This window comes from Nothobranchius furzeri, chromosome 2 (assembly GCF_043380555.1).
Source record: "Nothobranchius furzeri strain GRZ-AD chromosome 2, NfurGRZ-RIMD1, whole genome shotgun sequence".
Taxonomy (NCBI): Eukaryota; Metazoa; Chordata; class Actinopteri; order Cyprinodontiformes; family Nothobranchiidae; genus Nothobranchius; species Nothobranchius furzeri.
This window is the reverse complement of record NC_091742.1, coordinates 92,172,823-92,196,153: the sequence shown is the minus strand read 5'-3', so window position 1 is coordinate 92,196,153 and position 23,331 is coordinate 92,172,823. Positions and strand designations below refer to the sequence as shown.

The following is a 23,331-nucleotide window of genomic DNA, read 5'->3' as shown; positions in this document are numbered from 1 at the left end:
AGGAGACGCTGCTCCTGTACGGCTCCACCCTCATCGACTGCCATTAGCCAAACGCCGAGCAGCAGAAGAATTAATCAGAAACATGGCAGCTAACGTGGTCATTGAGCCATCAGGGAACCCCTGGGCTGCGCCTGTTGTCATGGTGGAGAAGAAGGGGGGTGGATGGCGACCCTGTGTGGATTACCGGAGGCTTAATGCTTTGACGCGCAAAGACTCATACCCCCTGCCCCGCATTGACGACGCATTAGATCATGTAGCTGGATCGTGCTGGTTCAGCTCCTTGTATCTACGCAGTGGATATTGGCAGGTGGAGCTGGCGCCGGAGGCTAAACCCAAAACGGCGTTCACGATTGGACAGGGACTGTGGCAGTTTCGAGTGATGCCGTTTAGGTTATGCAACACCCCGGCTACTTTTGAAAGACTGATGGAACGAGTTCTGCAGAAGATTCCTCGCAACCGCTGTGTGGTTTATCTGGATGATTTGCTTGTGCATTCTAAAGACTTTGAGCACGCTGTTCGCAACCTGAGGGAGGTTTTTGTCGCCATTCGCCAGGCTGGGCTGCGATTAAATCCTGCTAAGTGCACGCTGCTCACTCGCCAGACCCATTTCCTCGGCCATGTCGTCAGCGAGCAGGGAGTAACAACAGATCCTGCTAAGGTTGTTGCTGTGAAGGAATGGCCTGTGCCAAGAAGCGTCTCGGAGCTGCGGAGCTTCCTGGGTTTGGCCTCCTACTACCGCCGCTTTGTGAAAGGATTTGCTACTGTGGCTAGCCCCCTGCATCGGTTAGTCGAGAAGGGCAGGCGGTTCGAATGGAGTGAGGAGTGCACTGCAGCTTTCCACCAGCTCCAGACGGCGTTGGTTGACACGCCGGTTCTGGCGTATCCGGACCCCGCCCAACCGTTTGTTGTGGATACAGATGCTAGCAATGTGGGAGTGGGTACCGTGCTCTCCCAAACAGGTTAAGATGGAGAAAGAGTTGTGTCTTATTACAGCCGCAGTCTCAATCGGAGCGAGAGGAACTACTGTGTCACCAGGCGGGAGATGCTAGCGGTAGTTTTGGCTGTGAGACACTTCCAGCCATACCTGCTGGGTACCAAGTTCAAACATCGGACTGATCATGCTAGCCTCACCTGGCGATTGAACTTTAAAGAGCCAGGGGGACAGGTGGCTAGGTGGCTGGAGATTCTGCAGGAGTATGACGTTGGGATCCAGCACCGCCCCGGTCGCCAGCATGCTAACGCTGACGCGCTGTCCCGGCGCACATGTTTAGTGACTGAGTGTCATTACTGTCTCCACCAGGAAGAGCGAGAACCAGAACCTGTTCCAGCAGCAGTGAGGGAGCAGCACCAAGAACCGTTGGCCGCAGCGGCGGAAGCTACCGAGGAACAAGAGAGGGAGTTGTTCTCGATGGAAGAACTAAAAGATCAGCAGGAGGCTGATCCAACTCTGGCGGAGGTGAGGACCTGGGTTCGGGATGCCCAGAGACCAGAGTGGCCCACCGTATCCTCGCGTGTGGCTGAATTAAAGAACCTGCACTCACAGTTCGGCAGCTTGGAGCTGCATGGAGATGTGCTGTATCGGCGCTGGCAGGCACTGGGAGGAGGGATGGACTGCTTGCAGCTGCTGGTGCCAAAAAACCTTTGAGCAAAAGTCCTCTACTGGGTTCATGGGGCAGCGGGGACGGGACACTTTGGCAACAGCAAAACGGTGCGACGGCTCCGGCAGAGGTTCTACTGGCCGGGCTGCCGTCAGGACGTGGAACACCACGTTCACTGCTGCGACATCTGCACCAGTCAAAAAGGGCCTACTCAGCGCTCCCGGGGGCCGCAACAACAGTACCTAGTTGGAGCACCGATGGAACGGGTCAGGGTGGACATCCTCGGGCCCTTTCCCACCACAGAGGCGTGAAATCACTACATTCTGGTAGCCATGGACTATTTCACCAAGTGGCCAGAAGCGTATGCGATCCCGGATAAAAGCGCTGCATCTACAGCTCAGCGGTTGGTGGACGAGATGTTCTCTTGTTTTGGAGTACCTGAGGAGCTGCACAGCGATCAGGGGAGAAACTTTGAGAGCCAGCTGTTCGGTGAGGTGTGCCGGCGGTTGGGGGTGACAAAGACTAGAACCACTCCGCTGCATCCCCAGAGTGACGGGCTGGTGGAACGGTTTAACCGCACTCTGGCGACTCAGCTGGTTATCCTCACCAGCAAACATCAGAGAGACTGGGATTTGCATTTGCCAATGGTGTTGTGGGCGTACCGCACTGCGGTGCAAGAGTCCAGCCAGAGCACTCCTGCGGCGCTGATGTTCGGGAGGGAGATCTGGACGCCAGTGGATCTGGTGATTGGGCCGGCTCCAGAACCAGAGATTGTGGGGGGACCCCAAACTGGATTATGTGCGACGCCTAAAGGAGCGGATGGAAGAAGTCCACCAGCTGGCCCGGACCACCCTGCTAGAGGCTGGAGCTCGCCAGAAGAGGGCGTACAACTCCAGAGCTCATGGACCCTCATTGGCTTTGGGGGACAAGGTTTGGGTCTACTGCCCGACCCGGAAGAAGAGCCTGTCCCCAAACTGAAGAGCCACTGGCAAGGACCCACAGAAATTTTGGACCAGATCTCTGTGGTGGTCTTCCGGGTCCACCTGCCTGGACGAGGTAGGTGGGTGGTCCTCCACAAGGACCGTTTGGTGCAGTACCGGCCAAAGACCGGGGGGCAACCGGCTGCTGATGGGGCTGTGGATGGACTTGGGGTGGGGGGCGGTGAGACCAGGTAGGCCAGCGCGCACTCGGCATCGGCTGGACCGGTTCCAGGACTTTTGAGATGGGAGACTGAGGGTTGTGGAACACTTAATCAGCACCCCCCCCCCAAAAAAGGGTTATGTGGCGGCCCTGCCACTGATAGGCCGGCAAGGCCGCATTGCACTCTGGGGGGAGGGTAAATTGGGGTTGTTTATTCAGTTTGTGGTGTTCAGAGGGTTATTTTTTAACAGTTCAGTCAAAAGCCCTGAAAAAAAAGGTACACTACATTTTGTTATACTTCTCACCCATAGCCTAATTGTTTTAGTGAAGGTATTTAGTACAGATTGCTGCGCTCAAAAGGAACAGGAAATGTGTCCTAAGACGATTTGGTCATGATAAAATTCATTTCAGTTTATTTATAAAGAGCCAAATCACGACAAGAGTCGTCTCAAGGCACTTCACACAGTAAACATTCCAATACAGGTCAGTTCATTAAGCCAATCAGAAAAAAAAAACTATCCTATATAAGGATCCCGGCATGTTGCATCAAGTCACTGACTAGTGTCAGAGTCTTTACAGCAATCCTCATACTAAGCAAGCATTTAGCGACAGTGGAGAGGAAAACTCCCTTTTAAACTTTTATTTTGTGCATTTACTACTCATTTTGTAACATCAAACATTCATTCAGAAACATGAAACTTTCGGTTTTTACCTAGCAGACTTCCAAAATAAAAGAAACCATGTACATGTTTGAAATCAAAACTCTCAAAACACACATTTCATTCTACAGGTACAAACCTCAAATCTACAATGTTACAAATAATTTTGTCTCAATTCTAGCTTCGGTGGGAGGAACTTGGGTGGAACCAGAGTGGAACCAATGAGAGCACGAGTCTTAGTTGCCAAACCTGTTTCTCGAATTCCTGTCCAATAATTGGGAGAGGAGAGCAGGGTTCTGTCAAAGCTGTAGAGTTACGACACTCCAATAAACTTCTATGGAAAGAATGGAATGCGGAAGTCACGTGTTTCATGCAGCTTCGAATAGTTCCAAACAGCCCCCGCTGCTGCATTGACCGTAGTTCATTTTTGGTGTTTCGGAAGGATTTTCTCCAGTAAGTTGATGAAATGTCATCATTTTGTTGCATTGTGAAGCGTTAGCTAACCACTTCGTATCAAAATAAGCCAACGATGATATTTTATGTCGCCAGTTTTAGCTAGATAACCTTTAATGAGCTAATTGTGTGCAGCTTGTTGATTGTGAGCAGAAGGACGAGCTATAGAGCTCCGGGAGTTGACGTCACTTCTCCCGGCATGCAACAGTTCAAATCGAAACAGCGCCATATTGGCATGCAGAAGCCGGCAGCTGGACTATTTGTTATTGTCAGAAAACTCAATCAAACGGGAAATATGGTAGATTCCTGTTGTGCCCCAGGATGCAGAACAGACGCGGACGACATAAGGAATGAGCCATGTACAGGATTCCCCAAGATCCAGAGCGCCGCAAACGTTGGATCATTGTAATAAAACGCACTAGTGACCGGGCGAAAATGAAGCTGTGGGATCCCGAGAGTAAAGGTTTTCGCTTATGCAGCGACCACTTCATATCAGGTACTTAAACCAACGTTTCCTCAACTGTGTGTGGTATTTATTTTAAATGCTTTTATTATGATTCTTAGTGGGCTTCCTAAACTTATTTTGGCGTGGCTTTTTCTGTCTTATTACTCATAGCAACAAGTAAACATCATGTAAAACGTTGCCTCGTGAGTTCTGCGTGCTGCCGTTTCCGTGTTTTATGATGACAGCAATTAACTGGCTAAGCTGTGTTTCATTTTTAAGCAATGGTTGATCAATTGTCAGATCACACATAAAAAGCACTTTGGATTGCTATTATCTGTCTCACCGAGACTACTTACGTGTAAATCTGTTATTTGTCCGTCCATCCATCCATTTTCATCCGCGTATCCGGAGTCGGGTTGCGGGGGCAGTAGCGTGACTTCCATCCCCAGCCGCCGGAGCCAGCTCCTCCGGGTAAATCCCAAGGGGTTCCCCGGTCAGGTCCGGTGTTGTGCCGGTAAGAAGTCCGCTCCGACAGCTTCTGGCGTCGCAGCGGGCAGTAGAGTCGAGAGTCCCAGACCTTCTCCCCAGCTCCTCCGGCCGGGGGAATCGCAAGGGGTTCCCCGGCCAGGTCCAGTAAGAAGTCCGCTCAGACAGCTTCTAGCGTTTTTAAAAAGTATCCCAGGGGCACGGTAAGGGTCGGAGATGTTTAGTCTATTTAATTTCTGACTATATAAAATGATTTCTTCTGTTTTAAAGTGTGAAGTAAACTCCGACGAAGTAAAATCCAAGCGGATCCCGTTCATGTTCATGGTTACATCCGTGTTTGTTTACCTTTTTTGCATGCCAAAATGGCGTCCACTAACTGAGAGTCACGTGGGGTCCGGAGCTCTATTGCCGGGTTTATTTCAGTTTGTTTGATTCTACATTTTAAAAATATTCCCCACAGTTTGAAATAGGTTATAAACTTTTTAGACGTCCGTCCATCCGTCCGTCCACCCGCCCACCCATCTGCCTGCCTGTCTGTCTGTCAATCATCATCTATATATTAATTTTTTAAGGTTTTTATCTTTTTTATGTCTTTAATCTATTTTGTCTATCCTTCCATTTTTTATTTTACACACACACACACACACACATTATATATATATATATATATATATATATATATATATATATATATAAATTTCAAATTTTTGTTCTTTTTATTTCTTTATGGCTTTTAGCAGTCATTACAATACAATTATAAAGCATCGGTGGAGAACCATGCAGCCCAAAAGTGGTTCTGTCTTTCCGGCATCTGTCCACCGCTTATAACTCTACAACAGCATCTCTAAAAACACTGGTACAGGCACATTCCTTAGCCTGCTTAGAATAGCAAAATGCTATTGTAGGAGAATGGAGTCTCCACAGAGCCACCTTGTAATTTATGACTTCTTGACAACAGTCCCAGCTGTCTTTCCACAGCCTTTAAGGTGGGATTTCTTCTTAGGGGCTCCAAATGAATAAAGATGGCACATTCTTTTTCAGCTGCAGTTATTACAACATTGTATGCTATTATTTTATATACAGATAAACTGTTTAAAGCAGACGCCACCGGTATGTAACAGCTCTAAATTGCAGTGGGTTATGCACTACAACCATCATGTGTCTTGTTATCTTGTCTGTTTCTTAAATACAGGAGGGTATAACAGTTTTTTCTTAATCTTTAAGTAATTTTTTTTTTTGTATTCAGAATTCATGAATGAACATCTCAAATGTTTGGTTACGGTCTGAGTTTAAAAAACAAAGGAGATTTGAAAATGAAAATCAAAAGAAGAGGTGGCTCAAGGGCAGAGTATGGACTTGATCAATGATAGTTGAGCAGAGGTACAAGACTAATATTAAGGTTGTAAAAAAAACTAAATAGTACTTTTGGAAGTACTGTTGTTAAATCAATCCCTCGAGCCCTGTGTGGATGCTCGTATGTCTCTTTAAATTTGTCTTTCGAATGAACCATTGTCCACAGAGCTCACAGGCAAAAGACTTTCATGTGTGCATTTAAATAATTTTTATGGCTAAATCTTTTCCCAGAACTTACAGGAAAAAGGCTTCTCTCCTGTGTGGACTTTCATGTGTGTGTTTAAATAATTTTTATGGCTAAATCTTTGTCCACAGAGCTTACAGGCAAAAGGCTTCTCTCCTGTGTGGACTCTCATGTGTCTGTTTAAACTTGCCTTTTGGGTACATCTGTATCCACAGAGCTTGCAGGCAAAAGGCTTCTCTCCTGTGTGGACTCTCATGTGTTTGTTTAAACTATCTTTACGGCTAAATCTTTGTCCACACAGCTCACAGGCGAAAGGCTTCTCTCCTGTGTGGACTTTCATGTGATAGTTTAAATGTGACTTTTGGGTACATCTGTATCCACAGAGCTCACAGACAAAAGGCTTTTCTCCTGTGTGAACTTTCATGTGATAGTTTAAATGTGACTTTTGGGCACATCTGTATCCACAGAGCTCACAGGCAAAAGGCTTCTCTCCTGTGTGAACTTTCATGTGTGTGTTTAAACTATTTTTATGGCTAAATCTTTGTCCACAGAGCTCACAAGCAAAAGGCTTATCTCCTGTGTGGACTCTCATGTGTCTGTTTAAATGTGACTTTTCGGTACATCTGTATCCACAGAGCTCGCAAGCGAAAGGCTTCTCTCCTGTGTGGACTCTCATGTGTGTGTTTAAACTATGTTTATGGCTAAATCTTTGTCCACAGAGCTCACAGGCAAAAGGCTTCTCCCCTGTGTGGACTTTCATGTGTGTGTTTAAACTTGCCTTTTGGGTACATCTGTATCCACAGAGCTCACAGGCAAAAGGCTTCTCTCCTGTGTGGACTCTCATGTGATAGTTTAAATGCTTTTTCAAGCTAAATCTTTTTCCACAGAGCTCACAGGCAAAAGGCTTCTCTCCTGTGTGGACTCTCATGTGACAGTTGAAATTATTTTTATGGCTAAATCTTTTCCCACAGAGCTCACAGGCAAAAGGCTTCTCTCCTGTGTGGATTTTCATGTGATCGTTTAAACTTGCCTTTTGGGTACATCTGTATCCACAGAGCTCGCAGGCAAAAGGCTTCTCTCCTGTGTGGACTCTCATGTGTGTGTTTAAATTATGTTTACGGCTAAATCTTTGCCCACAGAGCTCACATGCAAAAGGCTTCTGCCCGGTGTGGCCTTTCATATGACGGGTTAAACTGGAAGTTTGGCTAAATCTTTTTTCACAGTCATCACAACTAAATGATTTTGGTTGTTTCTGGACTTTTCTACATGAGCCTCCATGTTGCTTCTCTTTCACACATTTTGTATTAACCGAACACTCTGACGACTTTACTGCTGAATGACTAGTCACTCTCACATGTTCCTGAATAGACCACTTGTGGAGGAACCGTATACCACACACAGAGCAGCTAAATGATTTGTTGACGGTCTTAATATCTGACTCAGAAGACTTGTTCTCATTACAGCCATGGTCTCCGTTTCCAGTTTCAGGCCCAGAGTCTGAACGCTCAGAGTCTAGATTCACATCATCTTCATCTTCTCCTCTAACTTCAACCTCTGAAGAATCTGATGTCTTTTCATTAGGGTCCAGATCTAGATTCTTGATAGTTTCTGCTCCTCCACCAACTTTTGCTGTCATCTGCCCAGCCAAGCTGCTGGTTGGGACACCTATGTCTTTCATTTGATGGTTGTGGAAATGTAAGAGCAGAGGTTTCTCATCCGTCTCTTCTCTCTTCCTTGAAACTGCAGTGAACCAAGCAGAAATATATAAAAGATAAATATTCAGTAAAAAGACAAAAGACCTAGGGGTGTTTTTGGAATCAGTAATATACATAACCAATGTTGGTAAACACATTACTATTTATTGTAATGCATTACTTTAACAAATAACTCAGAATCAGAATCAGAAGAATTTTATTGCCAGCGCTCCTTTCAGAGCGTAGGAACTTGACTCCATGGTACAACCTGACCAAGGTTACACACACACACATATAGACAAGACAGATACAGGCAGACCATGGGAGCAGCCATAACGGCGCTCCTTTGTAGATGAGTAAGGGGATACATGAGGGAAGATCAGGGAGGGGGAAAAAAGGCATTAACAGGGTTACACCAGCAGGGTGTAGCCCTCCAATGCAAAAAAAACACCCGACATGTAAGCAACAAACGTCACAGTTCACAACATGAGACCCGGTAGGTAGTGGGGAGGGGCTGGGATCCTGGTTTCCTCAGCGGGGGGCGGCCCATTGTGGCGCTCAACCAGCTGTCTCCGCAGGGGGAGGGAGGTCATGAGGAAGCATAGAGAGCAGTGAGTCCTTCAGCTTGATGACCTCGGTGGAGACCACAATCTGAAGGCGGGGGTGGGTGGGTGGATAGAGATTCACAGCATTTGTCAGCATTCCTTCCAGCGTGGGGGTTTTGCATGCAACTCCAAGGCTGCTTATGGCGTCAGATTCGATAACAGAAACTTTGTTTGGGTCAAACAGAGATTATTTTTCCTCTCTGCCTTAAGTCTGTATTGATCATTCAAGTCCTCCAGTGAAGCCAATTCAGTGATTAAACATCTCCACACCGTCCGGTGACCCTTTCCGAGATGTTATCAATCCTGCGCGCTAACACTGGTAACGCAGCTAAGACATTGTCCAGCTTACGATTCACCTCGAGGAACGTCCCAGTCTGTGAGGTATCCACACGGACGGTGCCGTCCATGGATGCGGGTCGCCCTCCAATCGCTCCCGTCATCCCAATTTTACGGAAAGCCAGATATCCTCCCACTCCAATCAGAAGAAATCCAACGATCATCAGGCCAAATATCCACAAATCTTCGACGTCCTCATTGGACAGCTGAGAGAGACAGATGACATTCCACTTTTTCCAGGAATTGAACATATATCCCGCTGCATGTGTCCCCTGAGGGCAAGCGTGAGCCCCCTCCTCCGTTCTCATTGTAGAAAAAATCGTATCAATCGCGTTGAATGACCAATTAATTAAATCCATATTGAAAAATGCTGAAAAAGGTGATTGCAGAGGAAATGCAGAGAAGCGCTCTGTAGGCAGACGGGACAAAAAGAGCCTTGGGAAAACACAGATAAGGGAGGAAAAGGCAGAAGCGTCTGCTCCCTGTGAGCGCCGGAAGAACTATGAATCTAATGAGTTGCTTTTAAGTCCAGACATCACTATGCGATTGGTAGAAGGAAAAAAACGCTATCAGCAAATTCTGATTTACGCCTCTCAGATCCGGTCAAACCAGCGTCGCTGCTACTGTGGAGCCTAGAGATACCCTGAGAGCAGCATCGCGTCGGCCCCTCCCTTCCTTTCCCTAACACTGAAGGCGCGCAGCGGAAAAAATGTAAACAAACATATCTGCCGAACCTTTACTCTGTGAGAGTGCTGTAAAGTTTGTATCCTGCAACGAAATCACAGCAGAAGCTCATTAAAATGCGTCAAAACAGTAAATGTAATATGTGTTTTAAGAAGAAACTGGGGGTGGAAAGAGGTGAGATTGTAAGGCTTGCCACAGAAATAAAAACAGAGCATCAACACTCATCTGTAACCCATAAAATAATAATGAGCATCATGCTGCTAGATCAGCAGCTTGTGATGACAGTTCTGCTCACTAGGTAAGCTGACCTTAATCCACAAGATGGGACATATGGCACTAGAATTCCAGATAAAGAGCTAGGAGCAAGGCCATTTACACATTTTGAGACCAGAACCAAAATCTTATATTCAACACAGAACTGAACTGGGATCAATACAAAGGCAACAACTGGAGTGATAGGATCAAATTGACAAGTGTCAGTTAAAAGACGGGCTGAAGCCTAGCAATACATCCATGATCAACACCCAAGTAAAGACTATTGCAGTAGTCTTAACAAAATTCATTAAATGCATGAATAAGCTTCTCAAAAAGATTCCTCATCAAAAAGACTTATAAAGATTCTTTAGGTGAAAAAAGCATACTTAAATCACATTATTGACTTGAACATCAAATTTAAGCTGAGAATAAATCTGAACACCCAAATTAGACACAACATCCTTTGCATCATATGAGACTGAGTAACTACAGGGGCACCACTTGGTGCAAACATAATCAACTCAGTCTTAGACTCATTAATCTGGAGAAAATTACAACCCATCCACAATTATTAACCTCACGAAGACAACTCAGAGCTAAATCCTTAGCTTTAACAGGAGCATAGGCCTGACAGTCATCAGCATAAAGATGAAAAACAAGGTTATATTTCCTAAAGATGGCCCCAAGAGGGAGCAAATATAAACTGAAATGCAAAGGACCAAGTACAGAGCCCTGTGGGACCCCATATTTCAGGGGAGCATCACTTGAGCAGAAACTACCAATCTTAACAGTCACATGCCTGTCAGCCAGGTAGGAACTCATCCAGAAGAGCGCTGAACCAGAGAACAAAAAAATTCTCCAGTCGATTGAGAAGTGTAACATGATCAAGAGTATCAAAAGCAGTGGTCAGATCTAAGAGTAATAAAAAGACTGTCACCCACATCAGTATATTGGAAAATATCATTGAACACTCTCACAAGACTCCTCCTTGAACCGTCACCTTATCGTGGTGGAGGAGTTTGAGTGCCCTAATGATCCTAGGAGCTATGTTGTCCGGGGCACTTTGTGCCCCTGGTAGGGTCTCCCATGACAAATTGGTCTTAGGTGAGACAAAGAATGGTTCAGAGGATCTTTCATGAATATGCAATCAAAGAGTCAGAGTATCCGGACCGGAGGGTTACCGGGGTCCCACCCTGGAGCCAGGCATGGGGTTGGGGCCTGTGAGCGAGGGCCTGGTGGCCGGGCTGTCGCCCATGGGGCCCGGCCGGGCCCAGCTCGAACCGGATACATGGGCTCATCCAACTGTGGACCCACCACCCGCAGGAGGAACATGAAGGGTCCAGTGCAGTGTGGATCGGGTGGCAGACCGAGGTGGGAGCCTTGGCGGTCCAATCCCCAGACAACGAAACTGGTTTTTGGGACATGGAATGTCACCTCGCTGGCGGGGAAGGAGCAGGAGCTTGTGGCAGAGGTTGAGCGGTACCGGCTAGATACAGTCGGACTCACCTTGACACATAGCATTGGCTCTGGAACCCAAGACCTTGAGAGGGGTTGGACACTCTACTTTGCTGGAGTTGCTCCGGGTGAGAGGCGGAGGGCTGGGGTTGGCTTTTTGTTAACCCCAAGACTCTCTGCCTGTGTGTTGGGGTTTACCCCGGGGGACGAAAGGGCAGCTTCCCTGCACCTTCGGGTCAGGGAACAGGTCCTGACTGTTGTTTGTGCTTATGGGCCAAATATCAGTTCAGAGTACCCACCATTTTTGGAGTCCCTGGGACGAGTGCTAGATAGTGCTCCATCAGGGGACTCCATTGTCCTGCTGGGGGACTTAAATGCTCACGTGGGCAACGACAGCTTGACCTGGAGGGGTGTGATTGGGAGGAACCGCCTCGACTGATCTGAACTCGAGTGGTGTTTCGTTATTGGACTTCTGTGCAAGCCGCAGTTTGGCCATAACGAACACCATGTTCGAACATAAGGATGTCCATCGGTACACTTGGTACCAGGGCAGCCTAGGTCGCAGGTCGATGATAGACTTTGTAGTCGTATCATCTGACCTACGGCCATATGTTTTGGACACCCGAGTGAAGAGAGGAGCTGAGCTTTCAACTGATCATCACCTGGTGGTGAGTTGGATCAGAGTGCAGGGGACGATGCCGCGTAGACCTGGCAGACCCAAACGCATAGTGAGGGTCTGCTGGGAACGCCTGGCAGAAGAACCTGTTAAGACGGTCTTCAACTCCCACCTCCTGCAGAGCTTTGACCACGTCCCGAGAGCAGTGGGGGACATTCACTCTGAGTGGGCCTTGTTCCACTCTGTGATTGTTGAGGCGGCTGTTGCTACCTGTGGTCGCAAGGTGGCCGGTGCCAGTCGTGCTGGCAACCCCCGTACCCACTGGTGGACACCAGAGGTTATGGGAGCCGTCAGGCTGAAGAAGGAGGCCTACAGGGCGTGCTACAGGGCGTGGCTGGTCTGTGGGTCTCCGGAGGCAGCAGACAGGTACCGGATGGCCAAGCGGGGTGCAGCAGTTGCAGTTACCGAGGCAAAATCTCGGGCATGGGAGGAGTTTGGTGAGGTCATTCAGAAAGACTATCGATTGGCTCCAACGAGGTTCTGGCAAACTGTCCGGCACCTCAGGAGAGGAAGGCAGCAACTCGCTCACATTGTTTACAGTGGGGATGGGGAGTTGCTGACGTCAACTGGGGCTATAGTCGGACGGTGGAAGGAATAACTTTGAGGAGCTCCTCAATCCCACCTACGCTCATTCCGAGGAGGAACCAAAGTCGGGAGACCTGGGGATGGACTGTCCAATCTCGCGGGCAGAAGTTGCTGAGGTACTCAAACAACTACACAGCTGTGGAGCAAGAAAAACGTCTTCAAGATAACCAGAAATGTCCAGCTGTTTTTATATTAAAGCTCAGGATGATCATGTCCAGGATGACAGAGAATCTTCACCTAATGCAGGAAACGCGAGCAGAACTGGAAGAAATCTAGGCCACAGCCCTCATTTGAAGACGTGAGGTCTGCATGGTGTTCCTATGAAATGGCTGCAAAAAAGGCAAAATCCACTTTTTTTTATCTGATATTATTAGTTCTAATGAGCATAACCTAAGAGTACTATTTTCTACCGTGGATAAGATTTGAAATCCCTCGTGTGCAGGTGGACTTAAAGCCTCCCCGACTACTGCTGAGAGGTTTCTGACATAATTTATAGGCAAAACTGAAACTATTCAAGCTCAAATTCCCCAGCAATTTAGTTTTATTGATGAAGAAATCTGTTTTGATTCAACTACTATGAATTCTTTTGACTCTGTATCCCCAGATATGTTGGATGAAATTGTTGGAATTATGAAACCATCCAGCTCTGCACTCGACATCATTCCATCCTCTATTGTTAAAAAAGTTTGGCCAGCTATTTCAAATATGGTTCATAATGTAATCAACTCTAGTCTGCAGTGTGGGGAAGTTCCAAAGAGTCTGAAAAGAGCTGTAATCAAACCCCTTCTTAAGAAACCCGGTCTTGATGTCTCGGTATTATCCAATCATCGACCTATTTCTACGCTGCTATTTCTTTCTAAGGTTCTTGAGAGAGTCGTTTTTAAGCTATTGTCAGACCATTTAGATAATAATAAATTTAAGAAGTTTTTCAATTAACTTTTAGAACAAAGCATAGTACTGAAACTGCGCTTCTGAGAGTCGTCATCGTCATCTTCCTCCGCTTATCCGGGTCTGGGTCGCGGGGGCAGCATCCCAATTAAGGAGCTCCAGACCGCCCTCTCCCCAGCCACCTCCACCAGCTTCTCCGGCAGGACCCCAAGGCGTTCCCGGACCAGATTGGAGATGTAACCTCTCCAACGTGTCCTGGGTCAACCCGGGGGCCTCCTGCCGACAGGACATGCCCGAAACACCTCCCCAGGGAGGCGTCCAGGAGGCATCCTGACCAGATGCCCAAACCACCTTAACTGACTCCTCTCAATCCGCAGGAGCAGCGGTTCTACTCCGAGTCCCTCCCAAATGTCCGAGCTCCTCACCCTATCTCTAACCCCGTGTTTCCACGGGAGCCGTCAGCAGCACGTTACTGCAGCAGCACGTCTTGCTCGCGTAAGCTGCTGCTTGGCCCTTCCCACGAGACGCGAAGCAGCAGGGGAGCAGCTGTCACCAACAGAGCACGAAGTCACACGAGTGACTTCGTCAGTAAACACAATAAAAAGCAGGAGAAAACTACAACATGGTTTGTGTTTCATGTTCTGTCCGTTTCATAATCGCCAATACGGACCTGAAAAACAAAGGAGACCGCTAGCTAGGTGATAACTTCTCACGGGGCCGCACAGTTAGTAACCTTTTTTAAAAGTAAAGCAACCGGAAGGCAGTACGTTCTTTATTCTGAAAATCCCGGGAGCTTCTCTCAATTTCCGCGTCCGATTTCCTGTCTTTCCTTCCCCAAAAATGTCAAACTTGACCCGTTTCAGAGGCGTCGCGCGTAGAAAATAGAACCGGCGCGTAAAGGCCGCGACATGCTGCTCCTGAGACGCGGCCGACTCGCGCTGCTGACGGCTCCAGTGGAAAAGGCTCTGTTGACCACAGCGGTTCCTATCAGCAGCTATGACGTGCTGCTGACGACTCCTGTGGAAAGCCGGGGTGAGGCTGAGCCCGGTCACCCTACGGAGGAAACTCATTTCGGCCGCTTGTATCCGCCATCTTGTTCTTTCGGTCATTACCCAAAGCTCATGACCATAGGTGAGGATTGGGACATAGATCGACCGGTAAATCGAGAGCCTGGCTTTCTGGCTCAGCTCCCTCTTCACCACGATAGATCGGCTCAGCGTCCGCATCACTGCAGACGCTGAACCAATCTGCCCATCGATCTCCTTATCCCTCCTACCCTCACTCGTGAACAAAACCCCGAGATACTTAAACTCCATCACTTGAGGAGGGATTGATAAAGTATGTTAGATTTTAATTGATTTGAAGCACCCTGCTGGAGCTGTTACCACCTGGCTGCTACTGTTTTAATATCCCTAGATCGCGGGGCTGAGGTGGTGGGCTGGTTGTTGTTTTTTAATCCAGCTTTCCTTATAAACAGCTAAAACCCACCATGTCATTTTCTTCCTTTGAACTGTGCCTATTGAACTGTGCATCTCCCCCCGCCTGCTTGTTGTGTGATTTATTTGTCAGACTGACGAAGTTTGCAGCAAAAAACGAAACGTTGCAGGTACATAAAAACCTTTCTGTGTTTTAAAAAGAACCAAAAGATCCCTTCTTGCATTCCAGACCTGGACTTCAAGGAACTCATCAACTTAAGACTGAAACCATCCTGATCAACGGACGAGGACTCTAACCGTTCCAAACCGTTCTTCAACCGGGACTCTCAGTCCACGGACAAGCCCTTTGATGAAGAACGCCTGGTTTGCCTCAGCTTCTGCCATAGTTAGAGCTGCATGAATTGATACTACCTGTTCCTCATTCACAGAAACAGCCGTGTGTGACCTGTAGCTTTAAATTCATCTGATGTTTCAATAAACTCTACTGATGTTTTCTGTGTATTATATGGTCTTGCTAGGCCTGTAGCGACGCCTCGATGACGTCGAGGATTCGATTCTAAAAAGCCGTCGACGTCAAATCTGGAAGTCGACGCACCACGTGACATAAACAGAGTAGCGCGGAGAACAAAACGCCGTTCATCTGATAGACTCAGCAGCAATGTCTCAGGGACCCCGGCGCCCTACAAAGGTGTGGGAATATTTTAAACGGAGCATAAAACATGAAAGTGCCGTTATTTGCAGTCTTTGCACCTTGGAATTAGCTTATCACACCAGCACAACGTCCATGTAGGAGCATCTGAAGCGGAGGCATCCCATTGTTACCCGTGACTCCCGCGAACAGAAGTAAGTTACATTATATCATATTGTCAGTGTTTGCTAAAGTGATTGCATGTTTGTGTAACATGTGCGTGAGCTCTGCGCACTTCGGTGGGGCGTGTTTGGTTTGGCTTAACAGCTTTATTTAGCTAACGTTAATTAGCGATAACATATAATGCTGGCCCAAATGGCTAACTAGGTCATTGCTGCTAGGCAATGACAAAATGTATTGTTGTACAAAACATGACTTATTACAAAATTAGCCACACCAGCATTCTCAAATGACTTAATCATGGCATAGCACTGCAATAAGGCTAAGAGCAGATTTAAGATACCATACATTCATAGCTGTTGTTCTGATATGCTCCAAATATGTTCTAATTTGCATTCTGCAAAGCCTATACTTCTGTGTAGCTTATATTGTTGACTTTATTGCAACAGGGAAACATGTTTCTAACTGTGCATTTGACAATAAACGCTTTTAATCTTTGAATTGATTTTGTGTTTTCCAGAGCAAAGCAAAGAACCTTGTCGTCTTATCTTGGGCAAGAGATGCAATGCACACCTCAGAGGGCAGCCGAGCTGAATAAAAGGATCTTGAAAGTAAGTAATAAATATTAGCTAACTGTTGCTTGCTTTCAGCATCTTTTAGGAGGAAACTGCTAACTATGTAAAAACAAATTCACCCTCATTTAGATGAAAACAGATGACAAATTTGACAATAGGGTCCAGTTTCTTTAATCTCCAACGTTTGCTTTTGTTGACTTCTTTTTTCTTCATGTCCTTGTGTGATTTGTCTAGTAATTAAATGTTGAATGCTATGTTGTTTCTACATTTATATTTTCTTTATCTTACATTTGAATGTTAAAGACATGAGGCCTTTGTCTCTTGTTGAGGGTGACGCCTTCATCGATATGGTCGAATACGCCTGTCCCGGCTTCAAATGTCCATCCAGGTGGTGGTTCACAAACCAGATGGAAAAAAAATATGAAGATACTCAGGAGAATTTAAAGAACATAAAGAAGAGGTCCTCAAAAATCACACTCACCACTTCTGTTCAGGCTGCAAAACTGGGTGCTCTTCCTTAGAGACTGTTAAACAGTTTTATTTTGTGTTAAAACACTCGGGGATGTTCATGCTGGGACCTGCACAGTGTTCTGTTTTGCACTAAAACTAGAGTTAAACTAGAGTTATTGGAGCTGTGTTCCAATAATAATACTGCTTTTATTTTGTCTTAAGCAAAAGATGTTTGACTTTGGAAAATCGTTGTGTAATAAAGTCATTTATACAATTTTGGGGTATTTCTTTAAAATATTTTGGTTTTAGTCAATTGTACAGCAAAAAAAAAAAATCATAAGATTAATCATGTAATTAGTCATTAGAATAGTCGACTATTCGATAAAATAATCGCCAGAATAATCGTTTTGAAAATAATCGTTTACCTACAGCCCTAGGTCTTGCTAATCCTTCCCAATCTCTTTACAGGAACTGCTCTAAATTGTAGAATTGTTGCATCACAGTAAATTCACATCAACATGTATGAAATAGCTCTTCTTTAGTTTATGATGGTGTTGATTTCACTGATTTCCATTATCTCACTTGTGTCTCTGTAAGCTGCTGTTTGTTATTGTCAGTTGTGTTTGTCTTATTGTGTTTTATTATTTTATTTGTTCTTTATTATTTTACTTTATTTGTTCTTTATTATTTTTACTTTATTTGTTCTTTTGTTATTTTCATTTTGTTTGGTTATCCTATTCGGATAAACAGGAGTGATTATGTTATGGAAATGTTATGTTTATTATTAACTGAATGTATTATTCTATGCCTGAAAGTACACACACACTCAGACACACACACACTTACATGTGCATATTTAATCGGATTGAGCGCCCAATCAGATCGAAACATGTCAATCGGAATATTCTGATCTGATCCGGCCCGATCGGATTGAAATTTCAATCCGATTGAGAGAGGTGGTTGATTCCGTTCATCATTCCGATTGACGTGCATGTACACAGCCATTCGGATTGTTGGGGTAAAATAATGCCCACTGCGCATGTGTGCAACAGCCAGCGGGCCTCTCCGCTGTCATTTGGACTGCCTGACTTCAAAAACGACGGCGTAATTAACGAGTGGCGGCTTTTAAATCCGACGACAAGCCGTCCCTGTTTCAGTAATATTTAATTCAGAACTTGCATTTTGTGGAAGTAAAATAAAAATCTGATTATTGCACAAATCATTCGACAAACATGTTCAAATCTACTGGAAATACGCAGGTTTATTGCGGGGGTTGCAGCGCACGGATCTCCGTTTCTGTCAGCTTTGAACGCAGCAGCTTCTGCAGCAGGTGATGGAGACGCGCTTGTAAAGAAGACAGGATAATCTGGGTTTTACAGACCTGATTAGAGGCTGATGTTGGGTAGGAAAACGTCATCGGTTAAATACTCTGGACGACAGTAAAGTCCGTGTCAAAAGCACGTAAACGCAGATGACCTGAGATGCGGTTCGTTAATGATGAACACAGGCTGCTAAACTTTCTGAACATCTTCTGTTATTTTGTTTTAAACAGATTTTTCTCAACAGTTTCAGCTGATTGTCACATGTTATTAATAATAAGCCACAACAGAGCTCAGTAATAAAACATGAGTCTATTAATATGAAGTGTGTGTTCCTAAGGTCGTATTAAATCAAATATTCAAAGACCAATAAGATTGATCATTTATAATTAGATGGAATATCACATCTTATTGATCATTCAGTAAAAGTAACCACTTCCATCACGTTACACCATCAGCATGGCTCTACACTTCATCCTGCAGCATCTGGACTCCTGGGTACCTACACCAGGATCCTGCCAGAAGCAGAAACAGCTGGAGTTAGCAGGTCAGATCCACGGTGTGTAAAGTCCACTCATGGAGGGAACAGGAAGGGAAACCACTGAAGAACCAGGATGAACAGACCCGAGGAAACATGGACGGAGACACAGCGCTGCCCCGTGGCCAGGCGGGAATGTGGAAACGGACCTGTGGCTATTCCAAACACAGGCGCCATCTTGTTAGCGGCCAGAAGCAGAGTATGGGTGGGATGAGGCTGGCCCATACTCTGGAACAGCAGCTGCTATGTGTGGACTCTCATGTGATTTGTTTATTTACATTTGTAGTAAACCTTTCTCCACACTCATCATGACTAAATGATTTAGGTTTCTTCTGGACTTTCCTGCACGAGTCTACATGTTGCTTCACTCTAACACATTTCTTATGAACCAAACAGCCTGAAGACCTTATTGCTGGATGACTTGTCTCCCTCACGTGTCTCTGGAGAGACCACTTGTGAAGAACTTGTTGACAGACTTACCATCTGACTCAGAAGACCTGCTCTCATTCCAGTCATCATCTTCATCTCCAGTTTCAGACCCAGAGTCTGACAGCTCAGAGTCCAGATTCACATCATCATCATCATCATCATCTTCATCATCTCCACTAACTTCAGTCTCTGAAGAATCAGATGTTTGTTCATGAGGGGTCAGATCTGGGTTCCTGCTAGCTCCTGCTCCTCCACCAGTTTCTGCTGCCATCTGGTCAGCTGAGCTGCTGGTTGGAACATCTCTGTCTTCTATTTGCTGCTGATGAAGCTGTGAGACCAGAGGTTTCTCTTCATCATCCTCACTCTTTATAGAAACAGCAGTAACAGGAAACCCGACAGCTTCAGTCTCCTCCTTCAAACAGAGATGTTCTCCCTCCAGACTGGTCCAGAGCTCCTCCTGTTCCTCCTTTATGTGGAGGTGTTCTGGGTCCTGCTGGTCCACACCAGCACTCTGTTCTTCAGGAGCTTCTTCTTTAACCAGCACCAGCTGTGGAACATCTGTAGAAAACACAGACACATGATGTTACAGACCACCATACCTTTATATTTACACCATGAGTGATACTGGCTACATATATATATATATAAATGTATAAATAGTATGTTAATAAATAACAGAAAAGTAAATAATAATAATAATAATAATAATAATAATAAAGATCCAACAGTGTTTGTGGTTGTATTATTTGACGCATAAATTATGATATTGTGCTGTGAATTTTATATATATATATATATATATATATATGTGTGTGTGTGTGTGTGTGTGTGTGTGTGTGCGCGCGCACGCGTGCGTGTGTATGTATGCGTGTGTGTATGCATGCGTGTGTGTGTGTGTGTGTGTGTGTGTGTGTGTGTGTGTGTGTGTGTGTGTGTGTGTGTGTGTGTGTGCGTGTGTATGTGTGTGTGTGTCGAGTCTGACGCAGTGTTGGAAAGCATGCGCTGACGGCCGATCACCGGATACACGGCAGCGTTTCAAGCTGATGGCAGCTCGTTAACAAACATCCACAAACAATTAAGACACATTTTCGCCTAATTTATCTACTGACAACACAAAAAATAATTTGGTAAGTATAACTCACTCAACCTGGAGGTAAGTGAAGAAAGTTTACTAAACTATATTGACGAGTTTTTGAGTTTTTCATTATCGGTCTGAAGAAATCAGCAGCTGAGACTGAAACACCTGGGACCAAGAGGAGCCGTCCTCAGTACCCACCTGAGGCCTCATCTCCCCAGAAGGACGTATTAGAATTATTAGATTCTATAGATAAACGGCTTCTGGGATTTGAGGGGCGACTTCATCTGCTCGAGGTTCTACACCAGGAGTTTCAGAACCTCCGAACATCTCTGGAGTTCAGCCAGGAGCAGGTTGAGCGGCTCGCTGCTGAGAACGCGTCTCTGCGGAAGTCCGTTTCTTCCCTGGAAGAGGGAATGACGCGGATCACCCAGGACAACAAGATTCTGAAGGAGACGGTTTTGGACCTTCAGGCCAGCAGCATGAGGGATAATCTGGTGTTCGCAGGACTGCCGGAGCAGGCGGGAGGGGCGGAGAACTGCGAGCAAACAATCAAGAACTTTCTCCAGACCCAAAAGAAGATAGCCGAAGAAACGGTACAAAACATCACCTTTCACCGGGTACATCGCCTTGGAGCTAAAAGAGTGGACAGCAGAAGACCTCGTCCAATCGTGGCTAAATTCGAACATTTTAAGCAGAACGATCTTGTTAAAAGCCACGGAAGAGAGCTCAAAGAAAAAGACTTCAGTGTAAATGACCAGCTCCCTAAGGAGATTCTGGATCGGCGCCGGGTCCTCTTTCCGCTGCGCAAAAAGTTTATCCAGGATGGGAAGAGAGCTGTCATCTCGGTGGATAAGCTTTATGTGGACAATAACCCCCAAATTCCACTACCTCCGCTCCGACACGAACGCCGGAGCAAAATCGGTCCCGTTCTAGTCAATCAGAGCAATTCCACTACTGCGGCCGTGCTCCGGCAGTGCGGCGCCGTGCGCCGCCCTCTGTTCCGGCGTCCGGCAAAAATAGAATCGATCCTATTTTCGCCGGACGCCGGAGCACCTCCGCAGTAAATGGACAGAAATCACAAATGCCCAACAGGAAAAGGAGCAAGCACAACTTCCGTTTTTCACAATAAATCGATAAACAAAAGGCATTTTTTGTTTCATATGCACAGGTTTAACAACTTTTAACAACTATCAATGGCGGCTGAAGTTTAAATGCACAAAAGTAAGCCATAAATACAGTTTCCACTATCAAAGTAGTCACACTTTGTTGATCCAAACACTGCTGATCTCTCAACACAAATGATGGGCAGATTAAACAGTTCATGCCGATGTTTCTCCCACACAACGGGTGTTTGGATCTAACTTCCACGTTTATTGCTCGGACTGTATCGCAAGATCTCGAAAATCCCGCGCATGCTTGTTTGCCCACCTCAGGTCTCCGCACCGGAGCGGAGCCGTTGTAGAGCGGGTACCAGTAAAAACTGAGTTCGGAAGCGAGCGGCTGCGGAAGGCGGGGGCGGAGCGGAGGTAGTGGAATTTGGGGGTAAGCTTTACAAGGAGCGAGGAGTGACTGACTGGCTGTATTAGCCCAACATCAGGTCAGACATTTATTATTCTTATCAGGATTCACTGGGATTGATCACGTCAAGATTAAACAGCTGCTAAATCCGTATTGTTGATAAGATCACCTGTTCATCACCACCTCACAGCCTTTCACCTTTTCTAGTTCTTTCTTCTTCTGTAACCTTTGTATTTCTTTCCTTTCCTCTCTTTATCTTCTTCTGTACCTTTACATCTGTATGGCACTACCACACAACTTTCCAACACTGCGTCTCACACACACACACACACACACACACACACACACACACACACACACACACACACACACTGTCTCTGACTGATTCTCGTAGAGACTGAAACCCGACAGAAGACCAAATAGTTCCCACAGCTTAATCTCACCGCTCCCCATGGGGACGGGTCAAATGCAGGACGTAACTTCACCAGTGTGTGACGATGACTTTGGGACTTTAACTCCCCTCAGAACAAAAAATTCTTTGGATCAAAACGAGTCACATGACCACTATAGTTGGATTCAAAAATCATTCATTGGAGAGATCTATTCGCTCTAAAACTTCAAGGTTCTACAACAGTCTGTGAACGAGTGAATGACTGTGATGTAAAACACTTTGGGGGGGTTTAGAACCCCAGTAGTGCTAAACATATACAGATCATTATTTTAAAGATTGAACCTCATTCTCATAATTTCACTGTAATGTCCCATCATATACTGACAATATATTCATTCATCCACCAGTACCTGTGTCCATGCTGTCCAGGTCCAGGTGGTGAAGAACACACGATGAATCAGTCCCAGCTGATGGATGATCCTGAAGTGGTAGCAGGTTTTCTTTAGCCGTGTTTAGCTAACAGCTGCAATAGAAACAAAGCAGGAGAGCTGATTAAGATGCTGCTTCAGAACAACGCAGGAGATTAAAGATCCAACGCTTTGGTTCTGGCCAAAGGAACAGCAGCAGATCCAGAGGGCAGGAAGTCTAGAGAAAAGCTTTTCTCACCCACAACCTGATTCTGGAGCTCCGATTGTCACGAAGACCGCAGAATATCTTCTCTGGTTCTGGAAAGAACTCCACCAAGTTGTTGAGGAGGAGAAGAAAGTTTCCACAGCCTGGTGAGAAGATTTCTGCAGCAGCAGCAGTTAGTCGCTTTAGCTGATCAACTCTCCCAGAGACTGAAGTGAAGACATTTTTACTGCAGAGCCTCAAATATTCTCCTCACACACCAGAACAACAACAAGCTAGCTCTGTTAGCAGCTTCCGGTTTCTGCTTCTTCCGGTGGTCGGTGACCAGCGTAAAGGTGCACTACCGCCACCTGCTGGAAGAGAATAAAACACCTGTGTGTTCAGAATGGGACTAATAAAACACACATTTTTATTATTTTTAGCGGTTTCTTCAAAAGCCCTGACAAACGTAAGAGTAAATAAATGTTGTATTTGTGATGTTCTATCAATTCATTGTAACCAATTTTATTTTTCTCTTGATTTCATGACCAAGGCTCTGTGCTTCACACACGGTATTCCAGAACCACATGCAAAGAGAAGGCAGAAACAGAAAAAAAATGGAAGATTTTGTGTTTGAGACGACAGTAGGTTCACGTAATGAGTTAATCAGTTCAGAGGTCTTGA

At 45.9% G+C, this 23,331-nt stretch overlaps 1 protein-coding gene across 1 annotated transcript; it reads right to left on the bottom strand.

Annotated features, from left to right (window-relative positions):
* Window positions 1-2,847: 2,847 nt before the first annotated feature.
* LOC129159904 (oocyte zinc finger protein XlCOF6-like) lies at window positions 2,848-22,969 on the bottom strand. Its single transcript, XM_070548196.1, has 4 exons — window positions 22,705-22,969; window positions 22,449-22,561; window positions 19,103-19,609; window positions 2,848-8,058 (listed from the first exon to the last, which is right to left on the bottom strand). Exons 2-4 carry the CDS (start codon window positions 22,456-22,458, stop codon window positions 6,350-6,352), a joined length of 2,226 nt encoding a protein of 741 aa, XP_070404297.1. The 5' UTR covers window positions 22,459-22,561; window positions 22,705-22,969; the 3' UTR covers window positions 2,848-6,349.
* Window positions 22,970-23,331: the final 362 nt, after the last annotated feature.

Excerpts from the sequence above, each read along its gene's own strand:
- LOC129159904 (XM_070548196.1), bottom strand. Across the intron at positions 8,059-19,102 it reads CAGGTCTTCTGAGTCAGATG|TTTCAAGGAAGAGAGAAGAG; the intron begins GTAAGTCTGTCA and ends GGTTCACTGCAG.